Source organism: Onychomys torridus, unplaced genomic scaffold, assembly GCF_903995425.1.
Source record: "Onychomys torridus unplaced genomic scaffold, mOncTor1.1, whole genome shotgun sequence".
NCBI lineage: Eukaryota > Metazoa > Chordata > Mammalia > Rodentia > Cricetidae > Onychomys > Onychomys torridus.
The window spans coordinates 511,819-537,566 of NW_023412756.1; the positions used below are offsets into that span (position 1 = coordinate 511,819).

Here is a 25,748-nt window from a genome sequence, read left to right on the forward strand (position 1 = left end):
TTTCTTAAAGGGAGGAATTAGTTAAAGGAAAACTTTTTCCAACAATAAAAATGTGGGAACAATTTTTTACAAAGCAGAGTGTTTGGTCTCTGTTTTAAAATACATTAGCAAGTCTAAAATGAAACAATTAAATGAGAGGATAACTAATGTTGATGAGATAAATGTAATGTCAATCATAAATATTATATGTTTGATCATTTTTGTTTTATCATTTAAAAAGTTGGTCACTATGAGTGCCAAGTTAAAAGTTTTAGAACAACTTATTAAAGCAGATTATAGAAATATTAAGACCCAGACAGAAGAATTTAAATGTGAACCAATCTCAGCATTGCAGTGTATCATTACAGAGAAGCAGCCTAAGGCGTTCAAACAGACAACCTTAATCTATCTGGTAACCATACAGGAACTGCCAAATGCCTAAGGTTGTGTATGAGCTGATTGGAGTTCTATGCAAATGTTAGATTTGAGAAAATTCAAAGAATAGTCTCATATGGCATCTACTCATCTTTCCTGAAGAAAATGTTAAACTCATAGTCAACTTGTAATAGAATTGTCCCTCATGATCAAAGACATTTGGTTACAGCTGTCTCAGAGGCTGGTCCCCAATTATAATGGAGTCCTGCTCTTAGGATGAGGCTAAGACCATTGAACAATGATGTAGAACTAGAGGTCTTGAAATATCCCAGGGAGGGAGATTATGCTAATATAGACAGCAATCTCTATATGATTACCACATGCTGGGTTTATGCCACATGGCTGCCTTGAATGATTGAGACAGAACTGAAGAATCAGGGAAGAAAATTGGGTCATTTATGTAAGTTTTACAGGGCCTCCCAAAAACATTCACTGATTTCTTACAAAGACTGACTTTAGCAGTAAATAGAATGATACCAAATTCAGAAGCTAGACCGATAGTAATTGAATCTTTGACTTTTGGAAATGCTAATGCAGAGTGAAAAAAATAACTAAGCCTTTAAAGGAAGATCAGCATGTTTGGAGGAATGGATCTGAGGTAAAATTAATGTTGACTTTCATGATCATGATGATACTTGGATAGGAGAGGTAATTCCCAGAGGTTTAAAGAAAAATAGTAATGCCGAGTGTTTTAATTGCAGTAAACAAGGTCATGTAAAAATAGACTGGAAAGTACGGAGTTCCTTGAAATAATGTTTTATCAAGAAATAATCCCAACATAATGCCCCTCCCTTCTGGATTACACTAATGGTATGGCAAAAGCAGATATTAGACATATGAATATACCTCAACAAGTGACAGGTAAGAATATCTTTATCCTTTGCTGCTGTGACACTCCCTGAGGGACCTCTAGTAAGCCTCCATGTCAAATTCTATTCAGCAGGGTGTTGGTGGTGCATGCCTGTAATCACAGCACTTGGGAGTCAGAGGCAGGCAGATCTCTGTGAGTTCGAGGCCATCCTGGTCTGCAAAGTGAGTTCCAGGAATGGCACAAAGCTACACAGAGAAACCCTGTCTCAAAAAAAAATTCTATTCAGTCCTTTCCTGTTATTGTAGAAGAAACCGCTTCCCAGAGCAATTGAAGAACCTAATGCCTATTGTAAGAACCCATACTGCTCTAGATGAACAGCTTCAGAAAATAAAACAAAATATTGAGGAGAAACCATGAATCAAAATTGATAAAGATTAAGAATGGAACCTCCACAAAGTCAGAGTTGGTGAAGGGTTTTGTTTCTTTCTTTCAGGAGAATGAAGGCTAAGATATCTGAAGAACAGTGGACAAATGAGACTTCTAAAGAAAAAGGAAAAATCATCTAGAAAAATGTCCCACAAAACAGATTTTCTTCAGTGAACCATGACCACACCTAACAGTGATCTTTGAGGTTTCCAAAAAGATGATGGGACCACACAATGGCAATTCCATCAGGACAATGATAATGCCAAGGTGACAAATATCACCCCAAAATCAACTTTGGACTAAAACCTGCTCAGATTATTGGGTTTATTAGTGGAGACAATACAGCCTCATTGACTACTCCAGTGAGGACTTGACCATAGTCCTAAATTTTCTTTGTTTCTCCATAAAACAACCAGTGTCCCCAGTCTGCAGGACATACCCTAGAAAACTATGCCCACATTCACAAACAATGGATTATGGATGTTTTACGTTGTTTAGAGATTGTTAAAAATTGTTATTGATCATAGTCAATCCCTTTCTAGAAGAAGAAAGGGGGATATGACATAGAAATGCATTATATATAAATGATAGGATAAAGGGGTAGATTATTGAATCTACTCTAAAGAATGATAGGATAAAAGAACAGATTATTGAATCTAATCTGAAAAGAAAAGGAAGAATATATATATATATATATATATATATATATATGATAGATAGACAGATAGATAGATAGATATAGATATAGGTAATTGTAATATATATGTAAGTAATTGAGTTTATCTGAAAGGAAGATACAGATATGATAATATAAAAAGGTAGATTATTGAATCTAGTCTGAAAAGAAAACAATCAGAAATATAGATATAAGATAAAAAGTAAGATTATTGAATCTACTATTAAAAAGCAACTACTAGTTTTAAATGTTTACATAGGTTTGGTTTTTTTGTATATTGTATATAAATTTTGTATACTGATACAAAGTTGAGATTAATTTTGTTAGAAAATACTGTTCATACACTTCTAATCTTGTTCAAGGTATTGTACCTACACAGTTTATTTAACAATGTAGTGCATCTTGCTAGTCCTTGAAAGTTATTATTACCAACTAATTAGGATATAAAGAAATGAAAGTTAGTAGTTAGTTATTACAATTTAACTTGTAGTCATATTAGGTATGATTTCAAGATCAAACAGATGTATTTTAAAACAGACAGGCTGTCTTCAAACAATTCAGGGATGTACAGAATATGACATTTAAGACATTTTAATAACATAGACTTATTTTTATGACTATGAGACATGTCTGCTCCTGGCAGCACCAATTGATGACAGAGAAGATGATGGGCATTGAACGAAAAGACTGGGACGTTAAGTTTCAAACTTGGAACAAATAGCTGAGGTACCTATTTAAAACATTAAAGCAGAAACTAGTTGCCAGATTCTCCCTGCATTCCTCAGTTCATACCTGTTACAAGGCTCTCCTGGCTGGCATCCCTCCCACAGAAGCCATTCCATATGGAATCCAATTCTTTGAGTTACCTATTCCTTTTCATCTCTCTTTTGGGTCTCTTTGATGCTTCATCCTTGTTCCACTGTCTCCCTCCCCCCCCCCACTCCTCACATAAGTCCATTGTGGACTCTCCCATATTCTCCAGCCTCTGGCTATGCTATCCCACATATACTTAATAAACTTTCTTCTTCACCATACCTGGGACCAGTCATGTTCTTTTAATATTTTATTTTTATACAATAACAACATTCCCCAAGTCCCCACAGAGCATAGCCTAGGTCTCAGCAGAGCTTAAAGTAAGTGGATCATGTCTGTTTAAGTACACGAAGTATAAGTTAGGTGAACAAAATGTAGTGGGAGGTATGATGACGAAAATTATAGGTTAAGTAACTGAGTCAGATAGAAATAACAACAGGTATTTGATGTATTTATGCATAGTTCTTATGTAAAGCAGAAAGACTTGAGACCTATTAGGGATGTGGTTTACTGAGTATGACCTCATATCCCTCATGATTCACCGAATCCCAAACAGTGTCCTAATCCGAATACTGATAAAGCTTTGCTTTGAAACTCATTAGGGATGGTAATCCGGGATGCTGGAGACCTATCTTAGTATATGGTTCTTTGACCTCACCAGAATCATTTCTGCTATCAGAGATGATTTTTTAGATGTAATTTATGTTAGACTGTATGGTATATATATATACCCAAAATTGTGATAAAAGAGAATTCTATTACCACAGACTTCACAAAACATAAAAATGGAGAACATTCTGAGAAATCAGTATATGAGGTGACAGCTGTGACCACATAAACCACAATTCAGTTATGTCTTAACCTGAGCCTGCACTGTCCCTTTCCTTCATGTGCGCTCTGCGCCCCCTGCTGGTCGCGAGCACTGCTGCAGGGAGGTTTGTGTCAGGGTTCTCACTGAAGGTCCCTCACTGTGTCTAGTACAGTAATAAATGGCGTTGTCTTCTGCTCTCAAGCTGTTCATTTGCAGGTAGAGGCCGCTTTTGGAATCATCTCTTGAGATGGTGAATCTGCCTTTTGCAGACTCTACATAGTATGTTGCATAATTATTAGCTTTGTTTCTAATTTGAGCAACCCACTCCAGCCCTTTCCCTGGAGCCTGCCGGAACCAGTTCATCCAGGCATCACTGAATGTGAATCCAGAGGCTGCACAGGAGAGTTTCAGGGACTTTCCAGGCTACACTAAGTCTCCTCCAGACTCCACCAGCTGCACTTCACACTGGACACCTGCATGAACAGAGAATCCTGTCAATAAACTCTCACAAATGTCCACTGTCCCTCTCACACATGTCCACTCAAGCACTGAGTATCTTTCCTTATCTATAAATTACCTTTTAAAAGAGCAACAAGGAAAACCCAGCTCAGTCTCAACTCCATGCTAGATGTTCTGTGTTCAGTGATGATCAATAAAAGGGAGTATAGAACTGGGTGCCTCTGTCAGAGCTGTAGGGTCAGGGCTGATTTTCATGAGCAGATGGGAACATAATTTGCATATCTTTCTGCTTATCATGAGCTCAGGAGCAAGAGCCGTAGTGAAGATAATTCATAATACAGATGTCTGAGATGAAATAAAGACCAACACTGCATTGAAACCACTGAAGTCTAATTTATTGTCCTGGGGCACAGCTTATTTGATAGAGTATTCTTTGTAAGTCTGAAGCCCTGAGCTCATCCCCACCATTTTATGATAGGCAAGAAGATAGGGCAGGAGAATTAAAGGTTTGAGTGATTTCTGGTGTACATGAAACTGTTTGTCAAAAGAGTAGAGCAGAAAAAAGGAATCAAAAAAGAAAATTTACTTAGTATTAATTTATGTTGAAACATAGAAATATACGTTTTCAGCCTTATTATATTATGCTCTGTATTCATAAATGGTTTTCCTGTCTTTGCTTAAACTATTACCTATTTTATAGGGAATTTAGATAAGGAAAACAAAAATATAACTAGTCAAGGCATGTTATTAGGTTCAGTGAATAATGAACACATGCTTTAAGTTGAATTAACAAAATATGGCCAAGACAATAGCTCAGTAGAACAGTATATCAGACATAAAGGTCTCTGATAGATGCCCCCACAATAAAAGAACTATTGTACTACTTGAGATTATTCTTTGGACAATGATAAAATCATATTTTGAAATCCTATATTTAACATTTAGCTCTTCCAGAGCTGATTTACCACACATACCATAGAGACCTACCCTTCCCCATTACAAAGATACTCCCAGCACATCTGTGACCTCCCTAAAAAATCCAGTGAGTCTATTTATTACCACACCATACTCTTCTGCTCTCTGGATCCTCAATGACAAGCCTATCTTTCACTACCAACTGAGCTCAATGTTACACACACACACAAACACACAAACACACACACACACACACACACACACACACTCACAAACTCACACAGATGGGGAAAGAGAGTGAGAAATATACATATATATATATATATATATATATATATATATATATATACAGAGAGAGAGAGAGAGAGAGAGAGAGAGAGAGAGAGAAAGAAAGAGAATGACTGGAAAAGTATTAGTAAAGTTGAAGAAGTCATAATTTGAGAGTGAGTGAGAGTTGGATATTGGAAGAATTTGAGTAGGGATATGATGGGTAAAATAGTCAGGAAAAGAAATTCTCAAAAAAATTTAATTAAAGAAATTTAATTGCAAAGCCTGGTTCATTCAAGTGAAGCAGCAACAAACCCCAAACCCTGCATCAAGGCTGAGCAAGGCATGCCACTATGGGGAATGGGCTCCAAAAAGCCAGCTCATACACAATGAATAGATCTTTATCCCACTGCCACGGGACCCTCAGACAGACCAAGCTACACAACTGTCTCCCATATGTAGAGGACCTAGTCTGGTTTCATGCAGGCTCCACAACTGTCAGGCTAAAGTTCATAAGTTCCCACCACTTGGTTAAATTGTCTCTGTAGATTTTCCCCATCAGGATCTTGAACTCTTTGCTGGTATAATCCCTGCTTCCTCTCTTCAACTGGATTCCCAGATCACAGTCTAGTGCTTGGCTGTGGATCTCTGCATCTGCTTCCATCAGTTACTAGATGACAGTTAGGGTATTTACCAATCTGATTACTGTAGTAGGCCAGTGTAGGCACCCTCTCCACAGTAGTCTAATCTAGGATCAGCCTTGTGGATTTTTGGGAATTTTTATCCAGCACCTGGCTTCTCCCTAACCCCATAATGTCTCTGTGTATCAAGATATCTCTTTCATTGCTCTCCCACTCCATCCACCCCCAGCTAGACCATCCTGTTCCATCTCTGTCTGTCTGTGTCTCTGTCTCTCTCTTTTGCATGCTCGTGTGTTTGTGTGTGTGTGTGTGTGTGTGTGTGTGTGTGTGTGTGTGTGTGTGTGTGTTGGTGTGAGGATCATGCACCATACACTGATGTCCAGTCAATATCAATCCATGTCCATCCAGAACTTGTGATAAAGACAGTCCAAATTCAGGAAGCAGGGTAATGAGCACCCAGAGCCCCTTATGACATGAGCAGGCATTTTACATTGCCAGGTTGGAATCCTACTGCCCTGGCACCAGTGATATCTGAGTAGGATAACATTGTAGTTGTCAAAGTAACAGACTCTACACCCTGAGGTCTTCTCAACACAACATTTAGCTCCATTTCTAAAACAATAAGAAATTTCATTACTACTACTCAAAGCAATTCAGTATTAGATTTACCTATAAATGAAAACATAAAATTAGATTTATGAGAAAAAATAAAGTGACTTTCCACAAATCTATGTGGGCAACTTCTAACAATGTATTTGTTTTGGTGTTAGGTACATCAAACTAAATTTTTAAAGAGTTTTTTTTTTTTTGTCCTGATACTGTGGCATGGTCTGTATGCTGTGAATATGTTGTTCTGATTAGTTGATAAATAAAAAAGATGCTTGGCCAGTAGCTAGTCAGGAAGTATAGGTGGGAGAAACAGACAAGAATTCTGGGAAGAGGAAGGCTGAGTCAGCAGATGCAATCCTGCCATCCAGGGAGCAGCATGAAATGGCACCCAGGTAAAGCCACGGAACACATGGCAACATATAGATGAACAGAAATGGGATGAGTTTAAATGTAAGAGCTAGTCAGTGGTAGGCCTGAGCTAATGGCAGAACAGTTTTAATTAATATATGCTTCTGAGTGATTGTTTTTAAGCAGCTGTGGGGTCCATAGGGCTGAGCAGGACCAGAGAAAACTCAAGCTACAATTGTTAATTAGCATTTTTCTAACAAATTAATATCATAGTGTATTCCAAGCTACACTATCAACAGTTCTACGTTTTTAGATTTAAAGGCTGTATGTATATATGGAGAGAGAGATAGTTATAGATAGATATAAGTATGGATATAAAATAACATATTGCCAAAGCTTGCTCTATTTTGTTTCATTAAAGAAGAGACATGTCAATGGAGGTGGTCCTGATAGAGAAATAGTGAAGGAATGTTGTACTGCAGGGGGCATCATTAACCAGCATCACTTTATTCTCAGATCTTCTTTTGAAAAGTTGACAGACACTGTATAAGATTTTGAGGAGGAGGCTGAAAAGGGGACAGTCAGAGTTTTTATTTCTGTGTAAATCTGCAGGCTAATCTTCTCTATTATTTCAGTCCCAGGACAACTTCCTGCTCCTCCAGGATTACAGACACACTCAGGATGTAGTTTGCAACACTGTGTCTTACACAGAAATAGACAGTAGAGTCCTCAGAGTTTATACTGCTAAGCACAATGTAATCTGTGCTACAGGGTTTATCTAAAGTCAGTGTGGCCTTGCCTGAAACTTATCTGATTGTACTCAGTATTGTCATATCCAGTACCAATCTATCCAATCCACTTCAGGCTCTGTCCATGACTGTGTTTCACTAGGTGACAGGGTAGCTACTGAAGGTATAGCTAGAAGCCATGGCAGACATCTTCCTAGAGATTCCCAGCCTCCCAGCTCAGTTCTGGACGGCTGCAGCTGGACCAGGGAGTGGACATCTATGATGAGAAAGACAGAGTAGATGTCATAGTTACCTTATCGTATGGCCCCTCCTCAAGTCAGGAACTTGGGAGCACCTTACCTGTAGCTGCTGCCAACAGCAAGTAGACGATCCAGCTCCATTTTTGGTCAGTACCTTGTGTACTCAGTGACTGTGGAGAGGACACTGATTATATGCTGTTTTTTTCAGTGTAGATATCCCTGTTTTACCACTATAGACTCACATGATTTGCACATTCATGAGGCAGGGTACATCTTAGATAAGGACTCAGTGCAGCTGGAGAAGAAGGAGGGAGAGGAAACCCAGGGCAGGCTGCAGGATGCTGAGGACTGAATCCTCCTAATCCAGTCTGACGAAGTAGCCATTCCTGACACATGTGTAGACCCTGTGGATTTAACATCAAGGCCATATCACTCATTTGAAAAACAGAATCCCAATCTGAGACAGTAGGTCTTTTTCCTGACAGAGATTTACAGGTGGTGGTAGTGATGAGGACAACAGTGAATGGAAATTTCAAAAACACCTAAATTAGGAGAAATTCTAAACTTTTTTCATGTAGAAGCAATTAATATTTACTTTTCCAGCAGAACACAGATGTAAGTTCCTGGTGTTTTTAATTATCTTAAAAAATCCTTTTCTTTTTTGTCTATTTGTTTATTTTCTATAGAGAAAAAGGAAGGTTGTGGAGTTCAGTGTTAGGCATGTGGCAAGGATCTGAGAGGAGTTGTGCATGGAAAATGTAATCAGCATACGTTAAAAAGTGAAAAATAAATACATAAATCTTAATAAAATAAATGAAAAAACAAATGTCTGTCCAAGATTTAACAAAGAATTTTTATTGAGTTTGAACTTGGAGATTTCACATATCAACTACAGCAGGTGTTGCTCAGCCTACAGACTTTAGAAAGGGAGTCCACAGAGGCTACAGAGTCCCCTCCCATTCTGGTCTCATTTCTACCCTGTTGATTATTGGCTCCACTGTGTCCCATGTTGGTACTGAGCTCCCCGCAGGTTGGTATGTCATGACTTACACTGAACTTACTTAAACCTTTTACACTCTTACCATGCTAATAATAGTATGTAAAGTCAGATTGCTAATATTAAACTTGTCACAGCCTTGGTCTTGCTGTGGCCTCTCCTTCTTGGCCTCGTTAAATTCATTTCTCACTGCCCATAATCAAGAATCCTGGCTTGGAAAGCAAGTGCAGGTGCTTACAACGTTTGCATTCACTGGACACATATCATTGTTGAAGAATCTTTTGCCAAAATCCCAGGAGAAAAGCTCCTTTCTCATTCATTAAATATTGCTTATACACTTCCTTCTTTTTTTTTCTTTTTGGTTTTTTGAGACAGGGTTTCTCTGTGTAGTTTTGCTCTCTGTGTAGGAAGGCTGGCCTGGAACTCACAATGATCTTCCTGGCTCTGCCTTCTGAATCTGGGATTAAAGGCACTTCCCAGCATACACTTGTTTCTTTTCTTCAGTATACCTAGGAGACATTTGAGAAGCTAATCCAGAGACTCCTGGTGTCTACAGTTTGCCCAACCTGTAGGTTCACTGTGGTCAACACATGTCACTGGCAGCTATGTGAGCTGACCTTCACCTGGGCATTACTTAACAGAGTGTGGAATCCTCGGTTTTACCTTCACACTGTGATTTTCAATGTGCTGTGTTTGTCTGGGTGTCAGTAATCCTGTATTCTCTAGTCTTTTTGTTCCCCAATACATCTAGGCTCATAGCTGAAGTCACTCTAATAGTATCCAGAGATGTCTCAGGTCTAGATTGGTTGAATCTCTTTTTCTTTTACAGATACCTAAAATCTGTCGCACAACTGAGCCAACACCAAACATCACTTCTTCCAACGATGCTTCTCTAACTCTCAGGTGAAACATTCCAGCTTTCCTACCTTCAGCAGAAACACAATTCTTCCATTGCAGTAAGCATGGAAATGATGTTAACAAGAAAAGAGGAGAAAAAGGCTGCAGTCTGTGGGAAAGAACTCTGTTGCCAATGGAAGAGATTTAGAACAGAGACCACAGATGACATCAGCTGACATGTGCACAGTGATCACTCAGACTTTTCCACAAGCCTAGGCTATTAGAACCATCTTCAAAAATATAAACTCATTACATGGGGCATGGGGGCAGAAAGTAACCTTTACAATCTTTACAAACTCTATCCTATTAGAGCATTAGCATATTAGAAGCTGTAAGGGTAGATATTTTTCCCTATCTATGGCAATAACATTCATTCATGGAAGATCTGTATATTATTCCCTTTGAGAGGAAATAAATTGAAAGGTTTTTGAATTGTTTACATTTTCTGTGATTTCCAACTGATCCTATAATCACTAAGTCTTGAAATTATAGACCTTTTGAAAAACAAGGAAAGTTTTATTTTTATGTTTACTAAGTCCAGTATTAATTCACAAATGTAGATGCACTATGGCAAAATAATGATATGCTTATTAGAAATTAAGCCAATAGCAATTGTCATAGACTATCACATTGTAAAGGGTCTTTAGTAGATTTTTATGAACAGGAAGGGGAAACTACATATTCTAAAATGTAAATAGACATATGCTTTTTGTGCTCTAACGAAGTTTGCCTGGAGGTTAGAGGGCATAGCTAGCTACTAGTTAACCAAAGAGGCCAGGCCGTGGTAGCACACACCTTTAATTCCAGCCCACAGAAGAGAGAATGTGATGTGGCTCGGCAGAGACAGGAATTTAAGACCATTTAGAATTCACAGTACATGCTTGTTTGTGAGGAAGCCCATGGTAGAAGTTCAGAACTGCCTATGATGAGACAGGCATCTAGTAGTTCTGAGTAGCTTCAGTAGTTGTTAAAAGCCTATTATTGTGCCAGTCTCCTCTGTAGGGTGATCTGTGTCTGAGTTCACACTGAAGTCTCCTTCCATGCCTTTGGCACAGTAAGACATGGCAGATGGTGCAGTGTAGTGGGTACCTGTTACAGCTCTGACCTGGAAGTACTAACCCCAGTGAGGCTTCCAGTAACTGTCATGCCTACCTATAACCTGTCCCTGAGGCGGGGCCGAGAAGGGAGCCCTTAAGACCTGAGATCCAGATGTGCTGCCTTTTTTGGTTCCTGATGATCCTTGAGGCTGTATGGTAGACCAACCAAGCAGAATTTTCCAGAGAACCCAGCTTGACTGCAGCACACCTCTCCTGGATCCTATAACCAACCCCTTTCCTAGCTATAAGTTACCCTCAAAATAAGCCTCCTTTTTAACTGCATGGAATTGCCTTAATAAATCCTCCCATAGTGCAGATTTAAGGAAACTTGTTTATTGGATGTATGCCTACTGATACAGATGTTGGAGTTGAATACCCAATTACAAACTGTGTCTCCAGTACTCCATGATATGGTGCCAGCATACTCTAAGGATTACTTGAAGGCTGTGAGTATGAAGACCCAGTGAATATGATGGGTTTTAACACAGAGTCCAGACAGTAGAGGCCAGTGACAGGGTCTGCAAGGGTTTTATGAAGACAAACCGGATTCCTGCAGCTACACCTGAGACAATGCACTTGAGAATAGTGAACACCATCATCAATCACACACAAAACTATGGGCTGCATGGCCAGTTTCCTTTCCTTAAATGCTGTGACACTCACTGTAGGGTACAGTCACCAGACATGAAAGCAGATCCAGGACACACATACTTTGATAGAGACTCTGTAAGAAAGAGAGGATGTCAGCTCATCCAGGGCTCAGCTTTCAGTCTGAGAATGGGTGCTATTCTTTGTGGAGTTGCTGGAGGACATAAAAGGTAAGCAGAGTGCAGGTCAATTGTCGATCTCAGACAGGGTGATTTACCTGGTGTTGACTAGAAGAACTAAAGGTACAGACCTCAGGGATGATTTCTTTTTTCTTTTTTTAATAAATATTTTTTCTTTATTATTATGTGTTTTAAATTTCATACATCAGCCATGGTTTCCCCTGTCCTATCCCCTCCTGCCCCCCCCCCCACCTTCCCCCAGCCCCTCCCCTCAATTCCCATGTTCCTCCAGGATCAAGGCACCCCTGGGGATTCATTTAAACCTGGTGGATTCAGTACAGGCAGGTCCTATCACCTCCTTCCAGTCTGAGCAAAGTGTCCCTGTGTAAGCCCAAGGTTTCAAACAGCCAGCTCATGCACTAAAGACAGATCCTGGTCCCACAGACTGGATGCCTGGTGATCAGATGCCCAAACACCCTAACAGTCGTCTTGGAACTCTCATCCAATAACTGATGGAAGTGGATGCAGAGATTCTCAGCCAGGCCCCAGGTGGAGCTCCAGGTGTCCAACTGTTGAGAAAGAGGAGGGTCTGCAAGAGCGTGAACTGTTGAATCCAAGATTGCAAAAAGCACAGGGACACATAGCCAAATGAATGGAAGCACATGAATTATGAACCAAAGGCTGTGGAGCCCCCAGCTGGATCAGGCCCTCTGGATAAGGGAGACCATTGAATAGCTTGATCTGTTTGGGAGGCATCCAGTCTGAGGGATGATTTCTTGATCCCTGCATTTTTAACCATCTCCCATACAAGTCAGAAATGATGCAGATCCTGCCATCCAGACATTGCTCTGTGAATATGAAGATGGCATCCTCTCCTTTGTTCATCCTCCAGGCTGTGACTTCCTCCCATCACTTTGCTCTGTTTAGTTGGAGACATGGCCATCATTAGAGAAATCACCCAACTGAGGACAGTCTTTGAGTCCTGGCTTATTCATCTCTGGAAATCTCATATTTGAGTCCCTGGTTCTTTAGGCTGTGGGCAACCTTAGAGAAAACAGATCATCATATTGGACAGGCAGTTAGGGACATCCACCATTATGCATAATGTGCCATCATCTTTGGGATTATGAGAGTTCAGGGATATTTTCACACATTATGTCTCATCTTTGGGTTGTGCAGAATTTCCCTAGCGGCCATTCAGAACTAGACAAAAACATCAAAGAACTGAATGTCAATCTTGGTAACTGATGGGGAACATGCTATAAGTCCACTTACTCTGCTGATTTAATTTTATTACTTGGATGAGGCACTGTGTTTTAGTGTCTGCACTTGGTTTCAGTTTCTATTTCCTTGAAACCAGGTAGAAGGAGATCACAAATCACAGATCACCCTGTCATGATGTAGGCCCAAGTGTATCTGCACACATAACTTATAGTTCTTTTCTATATCAGAGGTGGATTCTTCACTGACATATTTAAATACAGTAATTATCAGTGTAAACACATGAGTATTTGTTTAATAAGATGTTTTGAATCACAGTGAAATTTATGTATTTTTGTACAAAATATCTCAACTTTGGGAGTGAGTAACCCTCTTAGAACAGAGTCATTGTACCTCAGCCATGCATAGTTGACCCTAGGAAATCCCTGCTCTGCACTACAGGGTTGGTAATATAGCTGCAGTGATGCATTGTCCTCATTTAAATATATTACATGCTGTTTAGGCATAATAGCAAATGCTTTGTGTCAATAATCTAGAAGTTCTTTGACATATAGATGTATCTGAGGGTGAAAGGTATGGGGAATCCAAAGTAGAATTTATTTCTAAAATTGACAATTACTGCAGTGCTAAGGTTAGCTGAGGTTCAAAATGATGTTTTCACTTTAAAAAAAAAATTTCTAAGACCAGAGAGATGGCTCAGCTGGTGAAGGAGAGATTCACAACCAAAGGGAGAGGAAATATTACCACGTACAGCATCTTGAGAGTAACAGTGAGAAACAGGCAAATGTGACTTTAGAAAAACACAGTTTTTCACAATATGAGAGAGAGAGAGAGAGAGAGAGAGAGAGAGAGAGAGAGAGAGAGAGAGAGAGAGAGAGAGAGAGAGAGAGAGAGAGAGAGAGAGAGAGAGAGAGAAATAATCCCAAAAACTGTCTGCCCTTAGGGAGTGAGAACCAAATCAGAGTAAACAAAGAGTTTTTCTTTCCAGCTCTGAATTCCTGGACTTGGTTAGAACTGAGCGCCCCCTGCTGGTCCAGACCTCCTCTGCAGGGAGGTTTGTGTCTGTGCTCATGCTGAACTTCCCTCACTGTGTCTCTTGCACAGTAATATGTGGCTGTGTCTTCAGTGGTCACAGAGTTCAGCTGCAGGAAGAACTGGTTCTTGGATGTTTCTCTGGTGATGGAGATACGGCTCTTGAGGGATGGGTTGTAGTTGGTGCTACCATCATAATTTATGTACCCCATCCACTCCAGCTTTTCCCCTGGAGACTGTCTGATCCAGTGCCAGCTATAACCAGTGGTGATGGAGTAACCAGTGACAGAGCAGGTGAGGGACAGTGTTTGAGAGGGCTTCACCAGGCCAGGTCCTGACTCCTTAAGCTGTACCTGGGACAGGACACCTTCAGAAAGGAAGTGTTAATTCTGTCAATCACAGGTTGTCAAACCCCTCATGGACACATGTATGAAATGATAACACTCACCAGGAAGAACAGTCACCAGGTACAGAAGACCCAACAGTGTCATCTTCTAGGCTACACCTCCTTTTCCTCAGAGGTCAGCCTCCTGTGAGAGAGATGTGAACTCCCACAGTCAAGGAGCAGATTTAACTTAGAGCTAGAAGATGCATTTGCATGTGGGGAGTCAACCTTGTCTTTATAAATGGGGAAGGTAGAAACTACTCCATTTGTCTGTTACACTGTGGCCATCACTGTATCTGACTTTCTGTAGTGTGAGTCTGGAATAAGAGAGCAGGAGGACACAGGGATCACACCTTGGCATGACCAACCTCCACTTCCTACTTCCCCAGTACATTCTTTTCCTCCTGTACTTTTTCAGTCACACTTCAGTGCCAACCTTCTTTTCACACTTGGTTCCTGAGCTCCTGCTTTCTGGTTGGTAAGCTCACCTTTTTCTTACTCAGGAGATGGTTACCATATTTGTTAGAACATTGGAACACTGTCCTATTTTTGTTGTGCAGAGTCCACACGTACTTCTTGCTCTATCGAGTCTGTAGAATGTAGAAGAAACACATGCGGAGAGGAGGAGCTGGGAACAGACACCTGGGTTAGACATGTGATAGTATCATGGGAGCAGGTGTGTGATCACCCATCCAGAGGGACTAATGATTAAAATACAGAGGACTTTCTCCTTCTTCTTCTTCTTCTTCTTCTTCTTCTTCTTCTTCTTCAGGTTTCTGTACAAATGAGGTTCCTCTTGGAGTTTACCTGGTGTGTAAGTGTTTGGACACTATATGAGTCCTTCAATCTTTCCTCATCCTCCTAGTAATCTTTACTTAAAGTAAGTCTTTTTTTTTTTATTGAATATACATTTTTCTCATAGAATATATCCTGATTACAGTTCCTTCTTCCTCTTCAACTCCCAAGTCCTCCCACCTTGCCTCCCATTCAGATACACCATTTTGCTGTATCTCTTTAAAAATCAAACAGTCTTCTAATGAATAATAATAAAATAAAACAAGATGAGGTCAAACAAAAACTAACACATCAGAATAAGACAAATAAAACAAACTAAAGGAAATGAGACCAAGACAGGGCTAAGAAACAGGTGCAGATACTGAGACATCCTGATTTACATACTCTGGATTCCCATAAAAAATTAAATTAGAAGCCATAGTATATAGGCAAAAGAACTATTTGATAATAACTAAATAAAATGATAAAAAACATGTGATATTATGAGACAAGGAATCTTCAAAAATACATTGGAATTTGATTTCTATGACCATCTACTGCTACATATCCAGCCTGTGCTTAAGAGTTGTTGGTTTCCTCAGTGAGACTCCCTTAGAGAAAACTAAGTTTTAATTTGCAAGTGGTTACTGGAGATAGCTTCTGAGTTAGGGATGGGCACAGTGTCTTCTTCTCCTTTCAGCTCTAGGATGCCACCTGGTGCAGACTCATGAGGATGCTGTGCATAAAACCTCAGTCTCTTTGAACATATATGTGCAAATATGCTGTTGACTTAGAGGCCTTATTTCCTTAGTGGGTCTATCCCCTCTGGCTCTTATATTCCTTTCTCCACTATTTCAGGGTTCTATGACCCTGAGGGAATGTTTTTTATTTTTTTTCTTTATTATTATGTGTTTTAAATTTTATACATCAGCCATGGGTTCCCCTGTCCTCCCCACTCCCGCCCCCACCCCCACCTTTCCCCAGCCCCTCCCCTTCATTCCCTTGTCCTCCAGGATCAAGGCACCCCTGGGGATTCATTTAAACCTGGTAGATTCAGTACAGGCAGGTCCTGTCACCTCCTTCCAGACTGAGCAAAGTGTCCCTGTGTAAGCCCAAGGTTTCAAACAGCCAGCTCATGCACTAAGGACAGATCCTGGTCCCACAGACTGGGTGCCTCCCAAATCAAGCTACACAATTGCCTCATTTATCCAGAGGGCCTGATGCAGCTGGGGGCTCCACAGCCTTTGGTTCATAATTCATGTGCTTCCATTTGTTTGGCTATTTGACCCTGAGGGAATTTGAGCAAGACTTCTCATATAGTGCTGAGTGTCCTAGGTCTGTCACTCTCAGAATATTGTCTGTCTATGTGTTCCCAAGTGCTGCAGGAGTAAGTTTTTCTTATCAAGGATGAGCAAGGCACTGATCCTTTAGTAGAGAAGAATATCAATGGAAGTCATTTATTGCAATCTTCTTTTATAGAACAACAATATTTATTTTTGTTCTAGGTTCCTGGCTATCTTATCTAAGATTATTGCTCACTCAAGTAGTATAAAGTAGGCTTCTATTACTTGTGTGGACCATAAAAAGCATATATTGATGGTTACTCCCATAAGCTTTTTACCATCATTGACCAAGCATATCTTGCCAGCCAGTTACCACGATAAATCCAAGGAGTTGTAGCCTATGTTCATGGTACATTTCTTCTTTGGATTCTTCTATTCTGTTAGGTTTCCATACTACCCCTGAGATGGCTCTGACATTTAGCTCTCTTGCCCTTTATTCTCCCTGATACTCCCATTTTCCATACCCTCCCCTTTTGCTCCTCCCTTCCAGCCACCCCCGTGCATCCACAATTATCTGTAATAGTTTTCCACAGGAAATCAATCCTCTCCACCCAAGGTCCTTATGAATTAAAGCTCTATCATTTGAATCTAGGCCTTCAATTCTGGCCCTGCATGATTCATTCTTGACAGCAGGCTCAAGAATAGGAACAGGAATTTGATGGAGCCTGTATCACTTAAGGAATCCCAAAATTTCTGTTCAGAGATGAGGGATCATAACTTTCATCAGCAATTAGAAATGTTAAGTTAACTGTTTTGTTAGAAATATAATTGCCTATCCTGTGTGATTGTTGAATCTGCCATGAGAAATCTAACAAGTGTAATGAAAATGAGCATGAAACTGAATGCTTGTCCACATAGAGTTAATCCTAATGCCAAGAATAAGACCACTGCCAATTTGAGCCAAATTTGGAGCAAGTTTGATTTTTATTGGGATGAACCCAAGAGCTGGCCCAGGACTGACTCTTAAGTCAGGTTAAAGAAAGCAGCCCTAAACCCACCTCTTGGGCCTCTTTTAAAGAAAAATATCATGAGTAATTTTGCAGAAGTGAGACGATGGGTCAATAAGGAAATTCAAAAACCTGAAAAATCATCATGTTGCCACCCACCATTTGATTAGGAGGATACTGGGAGGGTCAGGGATGGTCAAGGTTATTCTCAAAAACAGATGAAGGTCATGGGTTTGGGAGCACCTGTTACCAGGAATCAGAAAGGAACTCAACTCTCACAATAAATAAAGACTTATTTTTTAAAAAATACAGCATAGTCACGGCTGCCTTTAAAATGGAGTCATGCGGGTTTCTCCATAGAACAGAAGACAAGCTGTAACCACATCTTTATTGTCCATTCATGGACATAGCTGATGTGCCTTTAGGCTGATCCAGCACTCAGATGCTGTGAGGAGGGCAACTCTGAATAAAAATGATCTGATATCTTTGCAGTAGAGAGTTCATACGGGTCTGCTCAGGACTGCTATAGATATGTCATATGATATTTCTATTTTTAGCTTTTAGAGGAAATTCCAGTCAAAATTTCATAGGGACAGAAACAGTTCACACTCTCACCAACCATGCATTAAGTATCCCTTTTCTCCATTGAATTATCAACATTTGGTGTCATTTGTTTCCCATTAAATGCCATTCTTACTGTGATAATATGAATTCTGAAACTTTTTCTTTAATTTGTATTTCTCTGATGGATGAAAATGTTGAAAACTGTAAGAAACGTATATTCCATTTGTGTAATAGTTGTGAATCCATCACAGGGAAAAACAATGAAGTTTCTCAAAGCACTACTGCTGTCTGTCTATAGAATGAACTCATTCTTGTCCTTTCCAAGGATTAGGAGAGGTCTCTATAGGTTGTACCAATAAATCAGGGAAGAACTCCCTTCCTGTGTTTATACTGAGTTTCATACTATACCATGTTGGGAACCAAAAATTGGATGACTGCGCCTTGGCCTTTCTTGCTTGGATGATCTGGCATAACTGCACCCATTGACTTGCAAAACAATCATTCCCAGAAGAACCACAAAATGTACTTTTAGATTAACTTCCTGGAGTATATTTGATTGATCAGTTGTTCAAGCATTGGACCAAAGAGACCTCTCCCTAACCCTTTTCTAATTGATTGATCAGTTGTTCAAGCACTGGACCAAAGAGACCTCTCCCTAACCCTTTTCTAACAATTTTTCATCTCCCTCCCTTCCCCTAATATCCACCAGTATATAAGCTTGCTTCCCTTTGTAGTAAATGAGACCTTGATGCGACTCAGACTGACTCTGTCTTTCTTTATGCACCTGGTCTCCTTTCTCTCTCACCCCCATTGGTCTTTCAGGTGGTGCCTCCTTGGGTCCGACCTAATAACCTGGCCTGCAGGATGGGTCAATACCATTCTTGGTATGTTCTCTCTGTCTTTTGGGTCTGTGAACCATTATCACAACTGTCAGCTCAGGATTGTCTGCTGGAGCACTTAGCACTGCTGTTTGGTCCCTGTGAGGGTCGGAGCAGCAGGGAAGCAGAGTGAGGAAGGACACAGTGATTGAGGTTGGGATTGTAACCTGCAAGATCATTGTCTGCATCTTTATAATGTCAGATCAGTACAATTCTGACAAGGTGTGGACCTTGGGAATGGATCCTTTCCCTGTCAACTCCTCTGAATTCTGTCACTGATCTGCTGTGTCATTGCCAATGCCACAAGGATAAGCTCTGTGTCATATAAGAACCCTGCTGCAATAGATTTCATAACCCTCCTGTCTTGGAATAATGAATTTTTGGTGGAAGTATTAGACATATGAATGCCTAGAGCAAAAAAATAGACACAATAATAAGTAATAAAGATTTTAAAAAGTATGTATTGTTTATTACACATTTGTGGTATAATTTAACATATTATTTTATTATTTTTAACCAGAGACCCCACTTTGCTTATTTGCCACACAGAAACCAGTATAATACAATGTCAATTATTCAGAAGGATTAGCAAAGGTCTATGAATGTTGAATCAATGTACATAATTAAAGAAATAGTTTTCAAAGGAGTGGCTTAGTGTCCTTTTATGCAATATATGGTGTGTGAAACCCAGTATTGAAAAACAATGATATGTATATTCTATATACTATTATTCTTCTGTAAACAACTCCTAAAAGTCTTAACTTTTCTGTTTATATTTACTGCTAGTCTTATGTTGGCTGTGTTGGATATAGCACTCCAGTACATCAGGTCACTATTTTAAAACATTTTCAGTAGTAAAGGAACCATGTCTATGATTCCAAAAGGTGGAGAGTAATCTAGAGACACTACTCTGGGGCCCTGCTCTGATGTCCTTCTATGTAACCATTCCTGCCCCCTCCATAGGACATGACACTTTTATACTGATTGGGGGTGGGTCTCATCATGATGAGCCTTGAATCTGCCTCTCAGTGAGACAAGATTGTTAACGTCCCTGGTTTTCAATTGAAGAATTCATTCTACGATAAGATAAACTTTATTCATGAGATTGAGAGGGCTTTTGAACTGGGTCATTTCTGTTATTGGGACATCCCCAGGAGAGTTACATAGATTCTAGGAACTAACTGAACTTCTCCACGTCAGATCTTGTATTTTTCTAGGTGATGGCTTCCTGAGCCTTGTATGTGGTTGAATGAGAGGAATCATCTCTGAGTAGAGTCAGGAAACACCCTTGCTGGCCTCTCTGCCCCGCTTCTCAGGCTTTGAGTAATTTAATTTATTTTGGTTTTGCTTTTGCTGTCTTATGGCAGGAAAACATCCATTCCAATTAAGTCTCAACCTGAGGTTGCTAATGTATGTAAGAGGAGAGCCAGGTGAGGTGGGAAACTAATTGGGTTTTCTAGTCACAGGGTCTTATTTATATAACCTGTTGACACACACACACACACACACACACACACACACACACACACACGTGTGTGTGTGTGTGTGTGTGTGTGTGTGTGTGTGTGTGTGTGTGTGTGTAATATGTTACCAGAGCTTGCTGGTTTTTGTTTCATTACTGACAAAGCATGTCAGTGGAGGTAGTCACTGATAAAGACATAGTCAAGGAATGGAGTACTGTAGGGAACATGCTGTATCAGCATTGCTTTGTTCTCTGATGTCCTTTTCAAATGTTGATAAAAATTCTATAGAACTGTGAAGAGATGGCTGACAAATGGACACTCAGAATGATTATTCTGAGCAAGTTTCCAGGCTAAAATATCTGATATTTTAGTTCTAAGGCAGGTTCCTATTTCTCTAGAATTTCTGACACATTCAGGATATGAATTACAACACAATGTCTTGCACAGTAATGGACTGCAGAGTCCTCAGATGTCAGGCTGCTCAGATCCATGTAGACTGTGCTGGAGGACTTTTCTACAGTCATCCAGGCCTTGCCCTGGAACTTCTGTGCATAGCCAGTATTACCACTTGAAGTACCAATCCACCCAATCCACTACAGACCCAGTCCAGGCCTCTGCTTCACCCAGCGTATAGAACAGTCAGTGAAGGTGCAGTCGGAAGCCTTGTAGGACATCTTTACTGAGACCCCAGGCCTCCTCAGCTCAGCCCCAGACTCCTAAAGGTGGACCTGGAAGTGCACACCTGTGGGGAGAAAGGCTGAGTGGATGTCATAGTGACCTGAGTGTATGGCCCCTCCTCAAGTCAGGAACTTTGGAGCCCTTTATCTGTTGCTACTGCCATCAAGATGATCCAGCTCCATTTCATGGTGAGGACCTTGTGTGCTCAGTGACTGTGGAGAGAACACTGATCATATGATGCTGTGGGGTGTGGACATCTATGTATTTACCACCATAGACTCACATGATTTGCATATTCATGAGGCAGGGTACTTCTTATAAGGACCTAGTCCAATTGGAGAAGAAGGAGGTAGAGGAGTTTCAGGTCAGCCAACAGGATGCTGAGGTCAATATCCTAATCCTGTCTGAGGAAGTAGCCATTCCTGAAACCTATGCAGGCTCAGTGGATATAATCAAGGTCTAATCTCACAATAGATTCCCAACCTGAGACATTTTGCCCTTTCCTGACAAAACGGATTTACAGGTGACAGTAGTGATTAGGATAATGTGCATTAAAATTTCAAAAACTCATATATTAGGAGAATTTATAATCTTTTTTAATGTATAAGTAATTAAAATTTGTTTTCCCAGAAGGTTGCAGGTGTGTGTTCCTCCTGCTTTTTTCCTTTCTAACTCCTTTTCTTTTTTGTCCATATATTTGTTTTCTATGTAGAGAAAGAAAGTTCACCAGTTGAATGTGGGAACATGGGAAGGATCTGAGAGGAGTTATATATGGAAACTGATCAGAATACAGTGTATGAAAAAAACATGTTTTTCAAAACTCAGAAATAAATAAGTCAATCATAATAAAATAAATAAGAAAATAAAAATTTGTGCAATATTTGATGAGGAATTTCTACTGTGTTTGAAAATTGGACACTGAATTAAGAATTAGAAAATTGGTATTATTCAGCTAATAGACCTTTTTTATTTTTATTTTCTTTCATTTTTATTTATTTATTTATTATATTTGTGTTTTAATTTTACATATCAGCCATGGGTTCTCCTGTCCTCCCCCCTCCCTCCCCTGCTCTCAACTTCCCCCCAGCCCCTCACTGCTGTGGATATCGCTCTGTGTAAATAAAGTTCTGATTGGCCAGTGGCCAGGCAGGAAGTATAAGTGGGACAAGAGAGAAGAGAATTCTGGGAAGTAGAAGGCTGGAGAAAGACACCACCGGCTGCCAACATGAAAAGCAACATGTAAAGACACTGGTAAGCCATAAGCCATGTGGCAAAGTATAGACTAACAGAAATGGGTTAATTTAAGATAGAAGAAGTAGATAACAAGAAGCCTGCCACGGTCATACAGTTTCTAAACAATGTAAGTTTCTGTGTGTATACTTGGTTGTGTCTGAGTGTCTATGGGCCTGGCAGGTGAGAGAGATTTGTCCTGACTGGGCCAGGCAGGAAAACTCTAACTACACCTCACATCCATTCCCATCTCCTCCTGGGCCAAGACTCTCCTGGGTATTCAGCTCAACCTGGTAGATTGAGTATAGGCAGGTCAAGCCCCCTCCTTCCAGGCTGAGCAAAGTGTCCCTGTGTAAGCCCCAGGTTCCAAACAGCCAGCTCATGCACTAAGGACAGGTCTGGTTCCCACTGCCTGGGTGCCTCCCAAACAGTTCAAGCTATTCAGAAAGACAAACATGGTATGTACTCACTCATAGTAGGATACTAGATGTAAAACAAGGATAACTAGACTGCTACACAACTCCAGGGAGGCTACCTAGAAAACAAGACCCTATGAAAGACACAGGGATCACCCAATGACAGAGAAATGGATGAGATTTACATGAACAACCTGGACCACAGTGGGAATAATGAAGGGCAAAGTTTGAGGGAAAGAGAGCTTAGGGGAGCAGGAGACCCCAGCGGGATCAAGAACAGAAAGGGATAACAAGGAATTAAGGACCATGATAAATGAAGACCACATGAGAACAGGAAGAAGCAAAGTGCTAGAGAGGTCCCCAGAAATTCACAATGATACAGCCACTGTAGACTACACGTAATGGTCGAGAGAAAGCCTGATCTGACCTAGTCTGGTGATCAGATGGCCAAACACCCTACTTTCGTGCTGGAACTATCATCCAATAACTGATGGAAGTGGATGCAGAGATCCTCGGCCATGCCCCAGGTGGAGCTCCAGGAGTCCAATTGTCGAGAAAGAGGAGAGACTGTAAGAGTGTGAATTGTTGAGACCAAGATTGGAAAAGCACAGGGACAAATAGCCAAACTAATGGAAACACATGAATTAAGAACCAAAAGCTGTGGAGCTCCCAACTGGATCAGGCCCTCTGGATAAGAGAGACAATTGAGTCGCTTGAACTGTTCAGCTAATAGACTTTAAGAAAAGTGTCCAGAGAGGCTATTGAGTCCACACCTCATCTCACTTCTGTCCTGCTGATTATTGGCTCCATTGTTTCCCTGCTGGTCCTGAGCTCCCCTGCAGTTTGGTATGTCATGGCTTACACTCAAGATCCTCTGTCTGTCTTGAGCAGGGAAACATCCATGCTGCTTTGGTTCTCAGAGAGCTCAGCAACAGGGAAAAATGGCTCTTATTTTACTGGATATACTGAATAGATATGGAGAAACTGATTTTAAGTGTCTCTATAGTTATTAGTATTCTTCTTTAATGCCATGGTATTCCACGGGGCATTTGGGAGACACACTATCCACTGGTAGTATAGAATTATTACAAATAAGTGCAACATGCTGAATCAGTGTGCCTAGGTAAAAAAGAAGCATCTTGTTTACCTTGGCTCACCATATTTTGCAGAGAGTCATGTAGTTGGTCTAGTCTTGCTGCCTTAAGAGGCACATGTCATAGATTTCCAAATTAGGGCCCATGTATCCTGGGGCACCAAACTGCTTCCTCATGAGGTGAAGCTTTCAGGCCCACCATTATTTCTTTGTGTTCCTTAGAAGTCTTCAATGCATATAGAAGCTTGATAAGACACTTGGTCATATTATTAATATTTTATATACATATAATTACAAATATAGTGATATTTTATTTGTATTGAAATGTGATTTTATTTGTATGTCAATAAAGTTGCCTTGAGGTCAGAGCAAGCCAGAGCAGAAGCTGAGCAGTAGTGGGGCACGCCTTTAATCCCAGCACTTGGGAGGCAGAGCTAGGCGGATCTCTGTGTGTTCAAGGACACAGCCAGCATGGCAGACACAAGCCTTTAATCTCAATACCAACCATAGACGACCTGGAGGTCTGTACAAACAGGCAGTGACAAGGAGGTCATGTGGCTGGGTTTACAACCAATGAGAAAACAGAACAGAAAGTCTTTAAATAGACAGGACGCACAGAAGTAGGTCTCTTGTGGAGAGGAAGAACAGCAGAAGCAGTGAAGGGTAAGGTTTTCTGCTTTTGCTCTGACCTCGTGGTTTTCAACTCTGCAATTGGTTCTGTGTTTCTTATTTAACAAGCTGGTTACATCTACAATTGGCACCCAACGTGGTAAGAATTCATTTAAAAAACCGCTTGCCTTGGCAGTGGGTCCGGCTTCCCGCCTGGGCAGGCCTGGCTCCCTAGCTCCGGCTTAGCCCCAGCCTAACCCAGGCCTAGCTCAGCTTAGGACTCAGGCCCAACCTACCTTAGCTACAGGCGGTTACAGGCAAAGCTGTAGTTACTTGCTTAAAAAGCCAGTGCTACAAACAACTCAGGCCTACAGGAGCTACCGCTAATTGCAGTAGCTACACGCAATTGCAGATAGGCTGCTTTTGGCTGAAACGCCAGAGCACGTGGTCGGTCAGAGCTTAAGGAAGCCAGAGCCCAGGCTAGACTAGGCTCAGACCGGAACATTGAAGTGGTTGGATTCAAGCTTTTAGCCAGAACGTGGCTACGCTTTCTTGCTTTCTCTCTCTCTCTCTCTCTCTCTCTCTCTCTCTCTCTCTCTCTCTCTCTCTCTGGATTCCCACCTCGGACGCTAGGTAGCTGTTTGGAAATTCCCTCGGATTTCTACTGTTCTACGCAGAATTGGTAAGTCATTTATATCAGATATTTTAAAGGAAACTATTTAAAAGAGAATTTTTCCACATTAAAAAAAAATGGGTTTTATGTGTACATTGGAAGAAAATTGGGCTTTGTTTGAAATTTTAGGCAGTATGGTAATGGAACAACTATATGAGAAGATTAATGTTGATCGAATTATGTACATTATTAATCTTCTTATCCTTATTTTACTATTTAAAAAGATGGTCAATTTAAGTGCCAGGATAAAAATTTCAGAAAAACCTGTTAAACCTGTTGAAATGAATTATAGAGAAATTCAGATTCAGACAGAAGAAATTAACAGTGAAGTTGTTTCAGGATTGGATTATAAGGTTACGGAAAGAAAGCCTGTTTTCACACAATCACCCTTAATTTATCCGGTAACCATACAAGAGCAACCTGGTCAAGTGACTACACAAAATATTTGGACTCCAGTTGAAATGTTAGACTTACAAAGGTTTAAGGAGGCAATAGTATCTTATGGC

The 25,748-nt window shown here is 40.4% G+C and overlaps 1 pseudogene and 1 gene segment (V, D, J or C); both read right to left on the bottom strand.

The window, feature by feature from the left end:
* Positions 1-4,026: 4,026 nt before the first annotated feature.
* On the bottom strand, positions 4,027-4,601 carry LOC118575841 (annotated as a pseudogene).
* A 2,098-nt stretch (positions 4,602-6,699) lies between these two features.
* Positions 6,700-14,680, bottom strand: LOC118575842. The segment is given in 3 exon segments: positions 6,700-6,845; positions 14,197-14,556; positions 14,638-14,680. Coding segments are annotated over 3 exon segments (549 nt in total).
* Positions 14,681-25,748: the final 11,068 nt, after the last annotated feature.